This window comes from Aotus nancymaae, unplaced genomic scaffold (assembly GCF_030222135.1).
Source record: "Aotus nancymaae isolate 86718 unplaced genomic scaffold, 86718_ANA_hifiasm-v0.15.2.pri h1tg000015l_1, whole genome shotgun sequence".
NCBI lineage: Eukaryota > Metazoa > Chordata > Mammalia > Primates > Aotidae > Aotus > Aotus nancymaae.
This window is the reverse complement of record NW_026988427.1, coordinates 1,073,400-1,086,056: the sequence shown is the minus strand read 5'-3', so window position 1 is coordinate 1,086,056 and position 12,657 is coordinate 1,073,400. Positions and strand designations below refer to the sequence as shown.

At 43.6% G+C, this 12,657-nt stretch overlaps 1 protein-coding gene across 2 annotated transcripts in view; it reads right to left on the bottom strand.

The window, feature by feature from the left end:
* The window catches only part of DOCK2 (dedicator of cytokinesis 2), a 437,527-nt gene that overhangs the window by 367,294 nt on the left and 57,576 nt on the right, over nucleotides 1-12,657 (bottom strand). For both annotated transcript variants that reach the window (XM_064376547.1, XM_064376548.1), the window contains exons 13-17: nucleotides 12,374-12,499; nucleotides 10,165-10,289; nucleotides 4,364-4,462; nucleotides 643-715; nucleotides 427-530 (exon numbers count right to left, since the gene is read on the bottom strand). In XM_064376547.1, coding sequence (XP_064232617.1) covers nucleotides 427-530; nucleotides 643-715; nucleotides 4,364-4,462; nucleotides 10,165-10,289; nucleotides 12,374-12,499 — 527 coding nt within the window. The remainder of the gene's footprint in view (nucleotides 1-426; nucleotides 531-642; nucleotides 716-4,363; nucleotides 4,463-10,164; nucleotides 10,290-12,373; nucleotides 12,500-12,657) is intronic.

Sequence of the window (12,657 nt, the reverse complement as noted above, 5' to 3'; positions counted from 1 at the left end):
TTAGCTACAATGCAGCATCTCTCGAATGTTTATTATAGGTCTTCTACACATGTCATAGAGGTCCTTACAAAGTCAAGAGTACATAACAGTCATAATAATAACCTTTCTGTAATAACAATAACCTTTTCCACATATTGAGTCTCCCATGTACTCATCATTGCCATGTCTCATAATGCACTGTCTCATAATTCTCACATGCACATGTCTCATATGCACTGTCTCATAATTCTCACAATTATTCACTGAGGGCACAAAGATGAGGAAACAGAGGCTCAGAGAAGTCAAGATTTTGTAAAAGGCCACAAAGCTGGTAAACCCTGGTGTGTGTGATTCTGGGGTCCCTGCTGTTGACCACTAAGCAATTCTGCCATCACCCTTTGCTTCCTGAACCCCCCTCAGTGCAGAGCTCCTTCCAACTCATGATACCTTGAGGACAACCAAGTCATGGAATCCATCATGTAGAGTAGTCCCATCTTCTTTCATCAGCTTCACATAGGACATGGCAAAGTTCTTTTCTCCTTTATCTTTAGCTGGAAATAGCATTGTGGGGTCAGGAAAGAAAACGATACATGGGCCACCCAGCTATTCCATTCTTCTTTCCTTAGGGGGAGGTGCAGAGATGCCATTTGGTATGGTACTCACATTCCAGAGATGACCGGTGTCGAAACATGAATCGCAGATGAATCCTCTGCATGTCTTCAATGGGGACGGCCACCTCAGCAGACAGAAGCCAGAGCTCAGAACACAAAGAGTTAAAGGGCCCTCCCCACTGCACCCCACTCTTCCACAGCAGCCTGACCATTTAACTGAGAGAGCTGCCTGCTGATTTACAACCCATCCATCGAGCCTGATGAACTGTAAATAAATTACATAAGAACTAGCTATGAAGAGAAAATAAAGTACCAAATGTAATCCATTTGGCAAATTGCATTCCCAGCCAATGAAAAGAGGTCTTTAAATTATAGTGAGGAAAAATGAGTCTCCCCAAATTGATATAAAAGTCACATAACTTTAGCACAGGATTTGATGCACTGCAAGCTGCACAATGCACATTTTCCTTACACACTCCAGGAGTTCTGGCAATTGCGGCAGGGCTTAGCAAATTAACAATGGTTGTTAGGGGGGGTGCTTGAGGATTCTCATTTATGAAAATTAATAAAATGCTTTAATCCAATAATATTTGGAAAAATTCTAGGGCTCATCCCACCCTTGATTGGACACATGTCCAGATGCTTTTGATTCCAAGGACACTGGTAAGACAACCACCCACTGGTCACCCTGGCATCCCTGTCCAGTGAATGGCCCACCGGCACCACTGATTGTGATGCTTTCAGCCTGGCTCTGTGCTGCCTACCTCCCAAAATCTCACAGCTCCTCTGCAATTTGAGATTCAAGCCAATGCAGAGAAGCTTAGCTACCTGAGAGATGGACACTGATTTTAAAAAGGAACACATTTGTACCGTACAGTTACTATTAAACGCCAAAACAAATGTATACTTGGGGGCACTTTCTGTTATAGAAAATGAGACTTGAGCCTGAGGAGGTCCACCATTCTGTCTATATTTCAGACAGAACAAAGGAACTGAGAGTCTCACAGGTAACTGCGGTCCAATTCATCCTTTCCCTACATGTTGAATGTTCACTAGAAGCTACAATCATGTGAGGCACTGGCTATGCTGATGCAAGGCAGAGTCCTCACACTCAAAGAGCTCATGGTGCCGTGTTACATATGGGGCAATGTGTAACAGCCCTGTGACAAGGGCTAGCAAGAAGATATAACTTAGGTGCAAGTGAGCACAGAGAAGAGAAACCTGACTTGTAAACTAACTTTCTGACCTCAAAGTTGAGAGGGTCGTCAATTTGAAGGCAGCAGGTATAGGGAGACACACTGAGGAAAGTAATAATATGTGTGACAAGTAGAGAACCGCTGGGGTTTGAATAGCTATTACTGAAAAGGAAGTCATGTGTGCATCTTGCATTTGGAGTCAGAGCCCAGGGGGAATAAAGAATGCTGCCAATGACAAGCAGAGATATTTGAAGCTATGATCAAGCTTCACTGTTCACTGAATTAATTCCAAATCCTTATTCCAATGCAGGTTATTCTTTCCTGTTTAGCGTGACAATCTGGTAATGTGAATATTTGTGGTTAATGTCACATCTATCAGGGAATTATCCCAAAAGCGCATCTTTTAGGCATTATGCAGCCTGTGATAGGCTCACATTGGCTTGCAAGCTCTGTCACTCCTCACTGCTGAGTAGAACAGCACAGCTTGATGACCTGGGCACCACCCACAAGAGGACTATTTGACAATTCCACTTTGGTTACATCCTGCACCAATGAAGGGTGATCAAAGGAACCAGGGTGCTCACCCACCAGGCCTCCATTTCCACTGGCTGACAATGCCACCAGACACATGCTACGGGGTTGTTTCAGATTCAGAGAGGTGCCTCCAAACACCCTAAGCCCTTACAGATAGTGACTTCTGCTATAACCCAGAGCTAAAGATGTTCTTTCTGTCACTCCATATCCCTCCAGTATGTTCATGACTGGCCTCAGAATTGAGCTGGACATTTCATGAAGAAAAACATAATATATTCTCATATGTTGTTCATAATCACATTGATCCATCAAGCCTCCCACCTGCTTAGGTTAAAACAAGACATTTCTCAAACATGTTCAACAGAATCCTAGCCCTGGGATATGACACTAGGAAAAAGGAAAATGCTCTGTAGTCAGTGAGTTTTGGGACGTGCTCTGCATTCTTATTTCCTTTTGCAGATCTGCAGAGCACACTTATATCTCAAGGGCTATAAGAACTTGACATAAGGAAGCCTTTAACTTCTTTATTTGTTCTCAAGTTTCTCATATTTATTTGACCAGGAAATGTTATTTTAATACATTTAATGTGCGAATTTTTTTTTCTTTTCTGAGATGGAGTCTTGCTCTGTCGCCTAGGCTGGAGTGCAGTGGTGCAATCTCCAGCTCTCTGCAACCTTTGCCTCCCAGGTTCGAGTGATTCTCATGCCTCAGCCTCCTGAGTAGCTGGAACTACAGGTGCATGCTACCATGTACAGCTAGTTTATTTTTAGTAGAAATAGAGTTTCACCATGTTGGCCAGGCTGGTCTTGAGCTCCTGACCTCAAGTGATCCACCCACCTTGGCCTTCCAAAGTGGTGGGATTACAGGCATGAGTCACTGCTCCTAGCCTGAAATGTTATTTGAATAAAACACCACTTAGTATTCCAGAAAGCATTTTGCGAGGAGATGCCATATGAGATGAACCCAGAAGGATACTGCATCAGATATCTGGAACAACTATATCTTCCCTCTGCCTTCTCCCCCTAACTGCACAGAGAGACACAAAGCTGCCTGCCACTACCAATGAGGCTGCCTTGTAGAAGGGTAAGTAAAAAACAGTCAGGTGTCAAGTGTTTGAAGGGCATCTTGAAGAAATACAAAATCTAGTTCAATTTTGCAGACTAACTGCCAAGTGTAATTATGAGTTGTATTAACTGAATAAGTACTCTCTTCCAAGGACTAGTCTGACACTGTTATGTGCATTAAATCATTTTACTTCCACAGTCAACCTGTTGCTCCATTTTACAGATGAGGAAACCAGGGCACAGAGCAGGTGAATGACTTGCCTAAGGTGAAACTGTTGGTGAGCATTAGGACTGGAATACGAATCCAGACTATCTAGGTCTAGGGTCCATGTGCAGAACTGCCTTGCTCTACTGCTCTCATTAAAAGGAGGAAGGGCTAGGTGTGCTGGCTCATGCCTGTAATCCCAGCATGTTGGGAGGCCAAGGTGGACAGATCACTTGAGATCAGGAGTTTGAGACCAGCCTGGCCAAGAAGGTGAAAACCCGTCTCTACTAAAAACATAAAAAGCCTGGTGTGGTGGTGCATGCTTGTAATCACAGCTACTCAGGGGGCTGAGGCAGGAGAATCATTTGAACCCAGGAGACAGAGGTTGCAGTGAGCAGAGATCGTACCACTGCACTGCAGTCTGGGCAACAGAGCGAGACTTTGTCTCAAAAAAAAAAAAAAAAAAAGGAGGAAGAAGGCGAATTGCTCCGGTCAGTGTTCTGCTCCCTCAAGCTGCAGTGATGAGCACAGGCCCAGAGCCAGACTGCTCAGGTTTGAATCTCAGCTCTGATGTTTCCTAGCAGTGTGATCGTAGGCAGGCCACTTACTTGTTCTGTGTAAGTTTCCTCAACTATAAAATGAGGGAAATATCAGTACAAACCTCACATGGCTGTTGTAAGCAATACACAAATGATTTAAATAAAGCACTTAAAACAGTGCCTGGTTCACGGTAAGAACCAGACATGGGTTTGCTTCTATTATTATTATTATTACCTTGACTGTTTCCATCCAGCGTGGCTGTTTGACTTGATAGTACACGACGGAGTGATACTCATTCATGGGCTTGTCCCCAGCTCCCACGCAAATTGCATTCTGACTCAAGAAAAACAAAGTGAGAGTAAAACACACTACAGAATTGCCATTTTCTGTGCTTGTGCAGGTTTGGTCCCTAGGCCACTGCCAGCCTTAGGGCCTGGGTCAACCCTGCCTTCCCTAGCCCTCATGCCAGCTGCCCATAATGGCCCCTTTGCTTTTACAGATTTACACAGGAGCGCCCAGGCCACAGGACTGACAGGTGCTTAACTACAGAAATTCTATTACTTCCATTCTGGAAACCACTGGACTGCACCAGGGCATTGATGTGGCTGCCTTATTGTAAGTGATAACCAGCCTTGGAGTTACTGCACACTGCCAATCTTATTAATCCTATTTGTTTCCTAAATGTGAATATGCACGAAGTTTACAAACAGGCTTGGATCAGCCAGGCAGCAACTCCTTCTGATGAATTTCTATGGCTAACACGTCAGGGCGGTACCGGGGCAGTGCTGGGCAAAAGGAGAGAACACAGGCTTCAGAGAGATACGTGAGCACCTGCCTTAGAGAACAAGTCTGGGGAGAGGCGGTTGTAGGGAGGAGGCTCAGTTCAGCCCACAATGATGGAACATCTTCTTTGTACTCCACGCTGAGCACTGGGGTATGAGAATGAGTCAGATACAGAACCTGATGTGATCTCACAGTTTAGCGCAGGAAACATTAGGAAGGACATCATGACAGCAATGCGACATGATAACAGACATGTGTACATACGACTGTCAAGCACAGAGGAAGGACACAAGGACAGGTGAGGAATCAGGGAAGATTTCTTGGAGGCAATGACAGTTGAGTATCTTGAAGAAAGATTTCAAGTTGGCTCGGAGAAGAAATGTGGGAGTACTTTCTGAACAGAGAGTGAGCACAGAGCACACCTGCTCATGTGGGACATTTATTCCGTGCCATAAAAATCACCCTCAGAGGTTCGGAAAGGAGCTGAATAATCTGCTAGTCGCATACAGCAATGCCTAATTCCGTCTATGTTCATTCCAGCTTTTTGGCCCCATAACAAGATTCAAGGTAGGATTACCCAGAAGGGGCCCGAAGTGTGGTTTTTATACTAGGCCAAACAATTTTCAATCCTCAAATTGCCAGATTTGTAAGATTTGGTTTTGGAGCCCCAGCTTCTGAAATTGCACACTGTGTGCCTCTCGGCATGTTGATGGTGAGTGAGTCATGCCTCTCACTAGATGGGATCAGATTCTCCCATGGATCCTTAACCCTCAGCAGGCTGAATCACCAAAGCTGGCCACATATAGGCACTCCTTGAGCCCTGGCAAAGCATGCTAACCTGGGAAAAAGAGGACTCGCCCTTAGCACTGGAAATCTCCCTGTTTGCTTTCGAGATAAAGAAAAGGAATGAGCTCAGTTTCAACATTGACTGACAGTACTTGCAGCCAAATCAATCCATTTGAAAACAGAATACACAGTAGTCCTTTCAGAATGTATCTTCAAAAGAAAAACAAAGGTAAGCAATGAACCAGAACTGAATGAAGACACTCGACTCTCGTTTTTCCATGGGATGAAGCCTTCCATAACTTCCAGAAGCACTGAGCTAAAAATATGCTCCCGAAGTCTTTCTAACCATTTAGAGGGGGCTTTGTGTCCAGCATCACTCTAAGCCCTTCACACACACCATCTCGCTTAATTCAGTCCTCATAACCACTTTTGAGGATTACTGCCAACATCCCCATTTCACAGCTGGGTAAAGTGAGGCCCTGAGAGATTAAGTCACTTGCTCAAAAAGTGGCAAAGCCGGGACTACATCACAGACCCCCTAGCTACTCAGCCAGTGTTCCTTCTATTAGAACCTAGATGCCTTCTAGCCTACAAAGATTTATATCTGGTGACATTTATGAGCTTAGAGTTTCTGTGAATCCCATGTAGCTTACAAAATCAGAAACTACACATATATCTCTGGTGAAAGTAAAACTGCTGTATGGCAGGCAACTGAATCTCACAAAACTGTACGGATGATGAACATTTTTGATTTCTTAAGGCTGGAGAAAAGTCTCAGTACCATTCTGAGAAAAGCCAAAGACAGTGCCCTAACCCTCAGCACTTCAGAGAGAAAACAGTGTTGGGAGGTGCATTGAGAAAGCATTGTGATCAGGGACTGAGCCCAGTTCTAGCAAAATATAGAGTGCTGTATCTATCTCAAATAACACTGTTCCATAATTTTCCACATTGCCTATCCCCTTGACCCCCAATTAACAGTGAGATCCCTTCACAGGTGTGGGAGACTTCAGGCCAGTTGAAGAAAATCTGAGTAAGGATCAGGAAGCCTGGAGGCTTTCATGTTGACTTAGCCTTAGAAGAGACATCTCTGTATGAAGAAAAGCCAGGCTCCTAACACATGCCATATTTATTTGGTAGGAATCAGGTAAGGAAGAGATGACGCCAGGGATGTGAACACACTTTGGGAAAGAAAGTGTTCTCCTCTCACAAGACCACATCATGGGAAGATGCTGATTAGAATCCCTAAGGTGGGAATCAGGCCAGGAGCTCAGTATACCCTTCTAATAATAATAGCTAAATGTAATGAATACCTATTATGTAGATTACCTCATCTGATAGTCACAAGAGCAGTGTGCCATTACTGGTCCCATTTTCAGACAGACTCTCAGGCTTAGAGAGGTTATCTAACTGCCTCAACGTCCTCTTGCTAATTCAGGCTGAGCTGGGCTTTGCACCTGGCTGCCTGGCCCCAGAGGTCATGGTCTTAACCACTATCCCACACTTCCCCTACCCCCTGCCTTCACCACCTCAAGCTGGGTGGTCTCAGAAGAACAGAGGTTTTTTGGCCCAGCATCGGAGCCTTTTTCTTTCAGCAGAACTTGCTTCTGGCTGGATTGCCTGTTTGACTTCCTCAGGTCCATCACAGGGCTTCATCCTGCACTTGGCCCCCCTTCTCTGAATGCGACTCTCCTTCCTATTGCAGAGTACTTACTGCATACCAGTGCCTTCTACCTATGGCGTGTTTTGTTTGTTGAGAAAGTGTCTTGCTTTATCACCCAGGCTGGAGTGGCTGAGGTGTGATCTCAGTTCACTGCAACCTCTGCCTCCAGGATTCAAGCAATTTTCGTGCCTCAGCCTCCTGAGTAGTTACAGGCACCCACCACGACATTCAGCTAATTTTTGTATTTTTAGTAGAGATGAGGTTTCACCTTCTCGACCAGGCTGATCTCAAACTCCTGACCTCCAGTGATCTGCCTGCCTTGGCCTCCCAAAGTGCTGAGATTACAGGTGTGAGCTGCTGTGCCCGGCAGCATATTTGTTTTTGCTTTTTAATATTTTAATTTCAATTTTAATTTTATAAATTTTAATTTTTGTGGGCATAAGGTAGATATGCATATTTATAGAGTATATGAGATGTTTCAATACAGGCATACAATGCATAATAATCACATTATGGAAAACGGGGATCCATCCCCTCAAGCATTTATCCTTGTGTTACAAACAATCCAATCATACTCTTTTAGTTGTTTTAATACCTACGCTTTTGTTTAACCTGCAACCCCACAAGAATAGGTTATTATTCCTTTTTACACATGAATAGATTTGCCTAAGATCACACAGCTAATAGGAAGAGAAGCTGGAATTCGAACCCTGTCTGCCTGACCCCAGAGCCCACCCCATTAGCTTCTATGCTACGGCCCATCCTGAGTAAGGCTCTTGACACCCCAAGGTGAGCCACAGAGAGGCCTAACCTCCTCTGCCCTCTGTTCTCACTCTGCCAAAGACAGTGTGCACACACCTAGAGCAGGAGGAGAAATCGATACTTCTAAAGGGACCATTCCAACAGGAACCCGCCAATATCAAACAGAAGTGTTTGAATGTGCTTCCTGACACTTAATTAGGCAGTAATATTTATTTCTGCAAACAGAGAAAGAAAAGCCTCCCACAGGCTTCCTAAGCAATTTTCAATAGTCAGTCAACTGAACTCCCCCAGAATTTCCCTAATAGAGGAAACTGCAAATTATCATCAAGCCCCACAGTTCCCTTTCCATGTCAGCCCCCAGAACACCTGCTTATCTATTCATCTTTCCTAAGTGCATTTGCTCAGCCTGGTCGGTAGTGACTTGGTAGGTGACAAAAGTGGAAGTAAGAACGGTTGAGACAGGAGATAAGATGCCTGCTTGCCTGTTAACTGTGTCTTTTACTTTGTCCTTTGGCCACATGGATGGTAAGTGTATCAGTGTTTCAAAAATGAAGCTGAGGTTAAAGAGTTCTCCAACAGGTATGATGGAATAAAAGTAACTTGAAAGCAACGGTCTATACATTTGGGAATTGCAATTTCCCTTTCAGATAAAAAATTCTCTGCTCCTTTATGATCCTTTGAGCCAAATGTTTCCCACTTATTTTATATTTTGGAAAAATTTCAGACTCCAACAAAAGGAGGATGCGTTCAATGCTTAGATTTTGTTCAAATAGATACTAATTAACATGATCGGTCTTTATGAACAAAAAGGCAATTGTGAGGATTTCTTTACATTTAAAAAATGATTATGAATCTTCCCAAATTTGTCAGAAGGGGTTATTAGCCTCATTTTTAAAATGAGAACTATATTGGAGAATTTTGTTAAATGTGCAGGCATTGTAGTGAAGTGTCTAAGAGGGCCTGGAACCAGTCAAACACCATCTCTGCCATATGCTAAGGTTATAGCCTTGGGGAAGTTATTGTAAATGACAAAGGTTTTGTTTCCTTATTTGTAAAATGGAGCATAATAAAGGAAATGTGTCACACTATCACACAGCCTGACTCATGGTAATTCCCCTGTGAATGTTAGTTATTCTTGGGTATAAAGTACCAACATCAGTCTGATTTCCAGGCCCCAAGGACGGAACTGATGCCTTTTCCATCTTCACATCCCCTCTCTGATGTACACACCCACCCTACTTGGCTATTTGATCATTCACAGAGGTCTAGGAGGAATATTCGCCCATGCTAAAACTTCTCTGGAGAGCTAATTTTCTTTTCAGCTAACTACTCTGCAAAGAGTAATTGAGAAACAAAACTCTCCTACACACTGGACCCGGCACTGACAACCTTAAAGGAAATACAAGCAAATAAATGTAAACACACACGATAAATATTGGACAGGACATATGCCGTATAAATATAGCAATGAGCTTTGCATTCCTGAATACACCCTGCTAGCTCTCTGGAGACCAATTTACGAATAAGGCTTTCCACCAGCATTTCTGGCTGAGCGCTGGGGAGTTAGATTAAGTGTTGAGAATGTCTGCTTTGAGCATATCCTGAGCCTCCACACCAGCCCAAGGCACTGTATTGATCCTCTTTCTTACCATGGACTTTGCCTGAATAAACCAGCTCAGGTTTCAATGAGAACATTTTAACTGCAGAGAGCTACCCTAAAAGCCGAGACCAAGCAAAAATAGATAGATAGATAGATAGACAGACAGACAGACAGACAGACAGACAGACAGACAGACAGACAGAAAGGAGTCATGAAAGGAAAGGAACAGACATTGAAAAACTGCTTTGGTGTAAAGAAATACCACAAGGTCTTATTATGGAACATTGCGCTAACTAAGCTCAAAAGGTGTAGATCACATTATTCAACACCATCCCAAAGGCACCTGGCATTTAGGGAACAGAATCAGGGAGGGGAAAAGTACATCTTTATGAGCAGAAGCCCCAAGAGGGACCCTGTCACCCAGAGCAGCAGCGAGTCCCTTACAGGCAGCGTTTTGCCGTCCTCCGCGCACACACACATGATCACTTCCACATTCCTCTGTGTGGTCTTGTTGTACTTGTCAAAGTCACCTTGTAAGAGAGTAATGTAGATGTCGTTCCTGACATCCCCTGAGGCAGAAGGAGAGAGAGACAAGAGTTAGCATGGATTGCAGCAGGAGAGACGCTGACTAACTCGAGGGAATGGAGGGTGAGAGGAAGCACCCCCACCTGGATTGCTGTTAATTAAAATCAGAACTGTTTGGAGAAAGCACTTTTCCCTCATCAGGGAAGCTGGAGAAGTAGGTAACAAGCAGATGACAGGATGCTAGGAAATCAGTTGCAAAAAAGGAAGTAGGGACGCTCGAAATTGGCCATGTTTTTCTCGACATTAAAAATCATTTAATTTTCATCCTCTAGTGACACCTTCTGGGAAGGCAAAGGAAAGCTCCAATTGAATTGATCCTGTTCGATGAAAACAACCAAACCTATACATCCACCGATGTTTTACTGTGTAGGAGCAGAATAGAGCAACTTTCCATGTGTCCCAGGGACACACGGTTAGGAAGGAGCTGCAGAGGATCTTCAGGAAGGGAGGCAAGGAAAACCAGAAAATCCACCAGGCACAGGTGGCTCACACCTGTAATCCCAAGCACTTTGGGAGGCCAAAGCGGGCAGATTACCTGAACTCAGGAGTTCAAAACCAACCTGGGCAACGGGGAAAAACCCTCTTTCTATCAAAAATACAAAAAATTAGCTGAGCGTGGTGGCACATGCCTATGGTTCCAGCTGCTGAGGAGGCTGAGGTAGGATTGCTTGAGTCTGGGAGGCAGAAGCCGCAGTGAGCGGAGGTCACACAACTGCACTCTGCACTCCAGCCTGAGTAACAAAGCCAGACCCCATCTCAAAAAAAAAAAAGGAATAGAAAATTCTACAAAGGGATACACAAGTAATTGAAGTCTCAGGTAAAGCATGTGCAAATAAATGACAGCACAGGCCCTAGGAGACCACCACCAGAAAAATGTGGAAAGGAACGGCTAGTCAGTGAGAGCCATCGAGAACAAAAGTCCAAGACACAGGTTTAAGACACAAAGAGAAGTTTCAAAAGAGTATTACTATTGTCAAAAGACAAAATTACATCAAATTTAATTTAAAGACCTCAGTTGGCTCTATTGCAATTCTAGAATCAGGCAATGCTTCACTCCATAATATAGAATCAGTGTTCCAAAGAGCTGAGCAGAAGAGGTTGGCTTTATGGACAGAAAAGGCCTGAAGGAAGTAGAAGCAAGACAGAGTGAATTGGTTATTTCAAAGTTATTGCCCTCGTAAGGCTGAAACAAGGAAACAGAATAATAGAAAAGTAACTGATTAATTAACATCAGGTTACTTCAGGTTACCCTTTGCTGTTAGGATTAAAGCAAAGGGAACTTCATTATCACGCTCATTGAAAATTGAAAATGGCCTGTCTGGAAAATAGGCGCTCTCTTGCTCTCTCGCTTTCACTCACTCGCTCTCTCTCTCTCTTTCTCTCTCTCTCTAGATAACAATTTAGTGACATGAAACTTTAGCATGGCTGACTCCATTTTGATTTTCAGTCTGGTTTGTTGGGGCCTGGTGCAGGAACTTAGTCCAAAACAATGCCCTCCTTTAATTGTTTATTATTATATAAACTCATTTTTAAAAATTACACACACCTTTGGAAATGGAATGGCTACTTTTGGAGACAAAGATATGAAGGAGCTTTGAACATTTCACTTTATACCTTTTCATGCAATTTGAATATTTTACAATGAACACAAATTTCTTTGGTAATATAAAAAAATGCTTAAAAATTTAAAAGAATGGCAATATTCCCCCAGAAAAAGTGGAAGTGTTCTGTAAAATAGAGATGATGTCCACAATAAATTATTAAGTGATAAAGCAAGTTGTAGAACACCATATCAAGTATATTAAGTAAAGGAATATAAAGTATATAAAGTATGATTCCATTTGTGGGGACAAAGGGTATGTTTGTGTATTTACCTGCTTGTGCCTTTTTTGTTAATGCATAGAAGTTTTTGGATATATAGAAATCATTTTTAGTAGTTACCTTCAGGGAGAGAAACAGAGACAGACAGTAAAAAAGGAAGGAGTTGACTCTTTAAAAGGAAAATGTATTAGACAAGCTGAATTGGCCCCTATGTCCCCAGGGGAAGGTCAGAGCAGCTGTGTCTCACCTGGCATGATGATCTCTGGGAAGCCCAGCTTCCTGGCCACTACGGTGGTCCTGTCCACCAGGTGTGGATAGTCCTTGCGGATCTGAATGATGTCACCCACCAGCATCTTCATGGTCACCCAGAGGCCTGGAAAGGAACAGCTTACCGTGAAGAGCCAGATTTTCCAAGTGTTCTCTCAGTCTGCCTTCCCACCACTTCTCTCCTCTGTCTTTCTGGAGATCACTGGGAACAGAGCTATACAGCCACGGATGCAGCCACCAAGCCCATGAGGCCTCTGGAGCAGG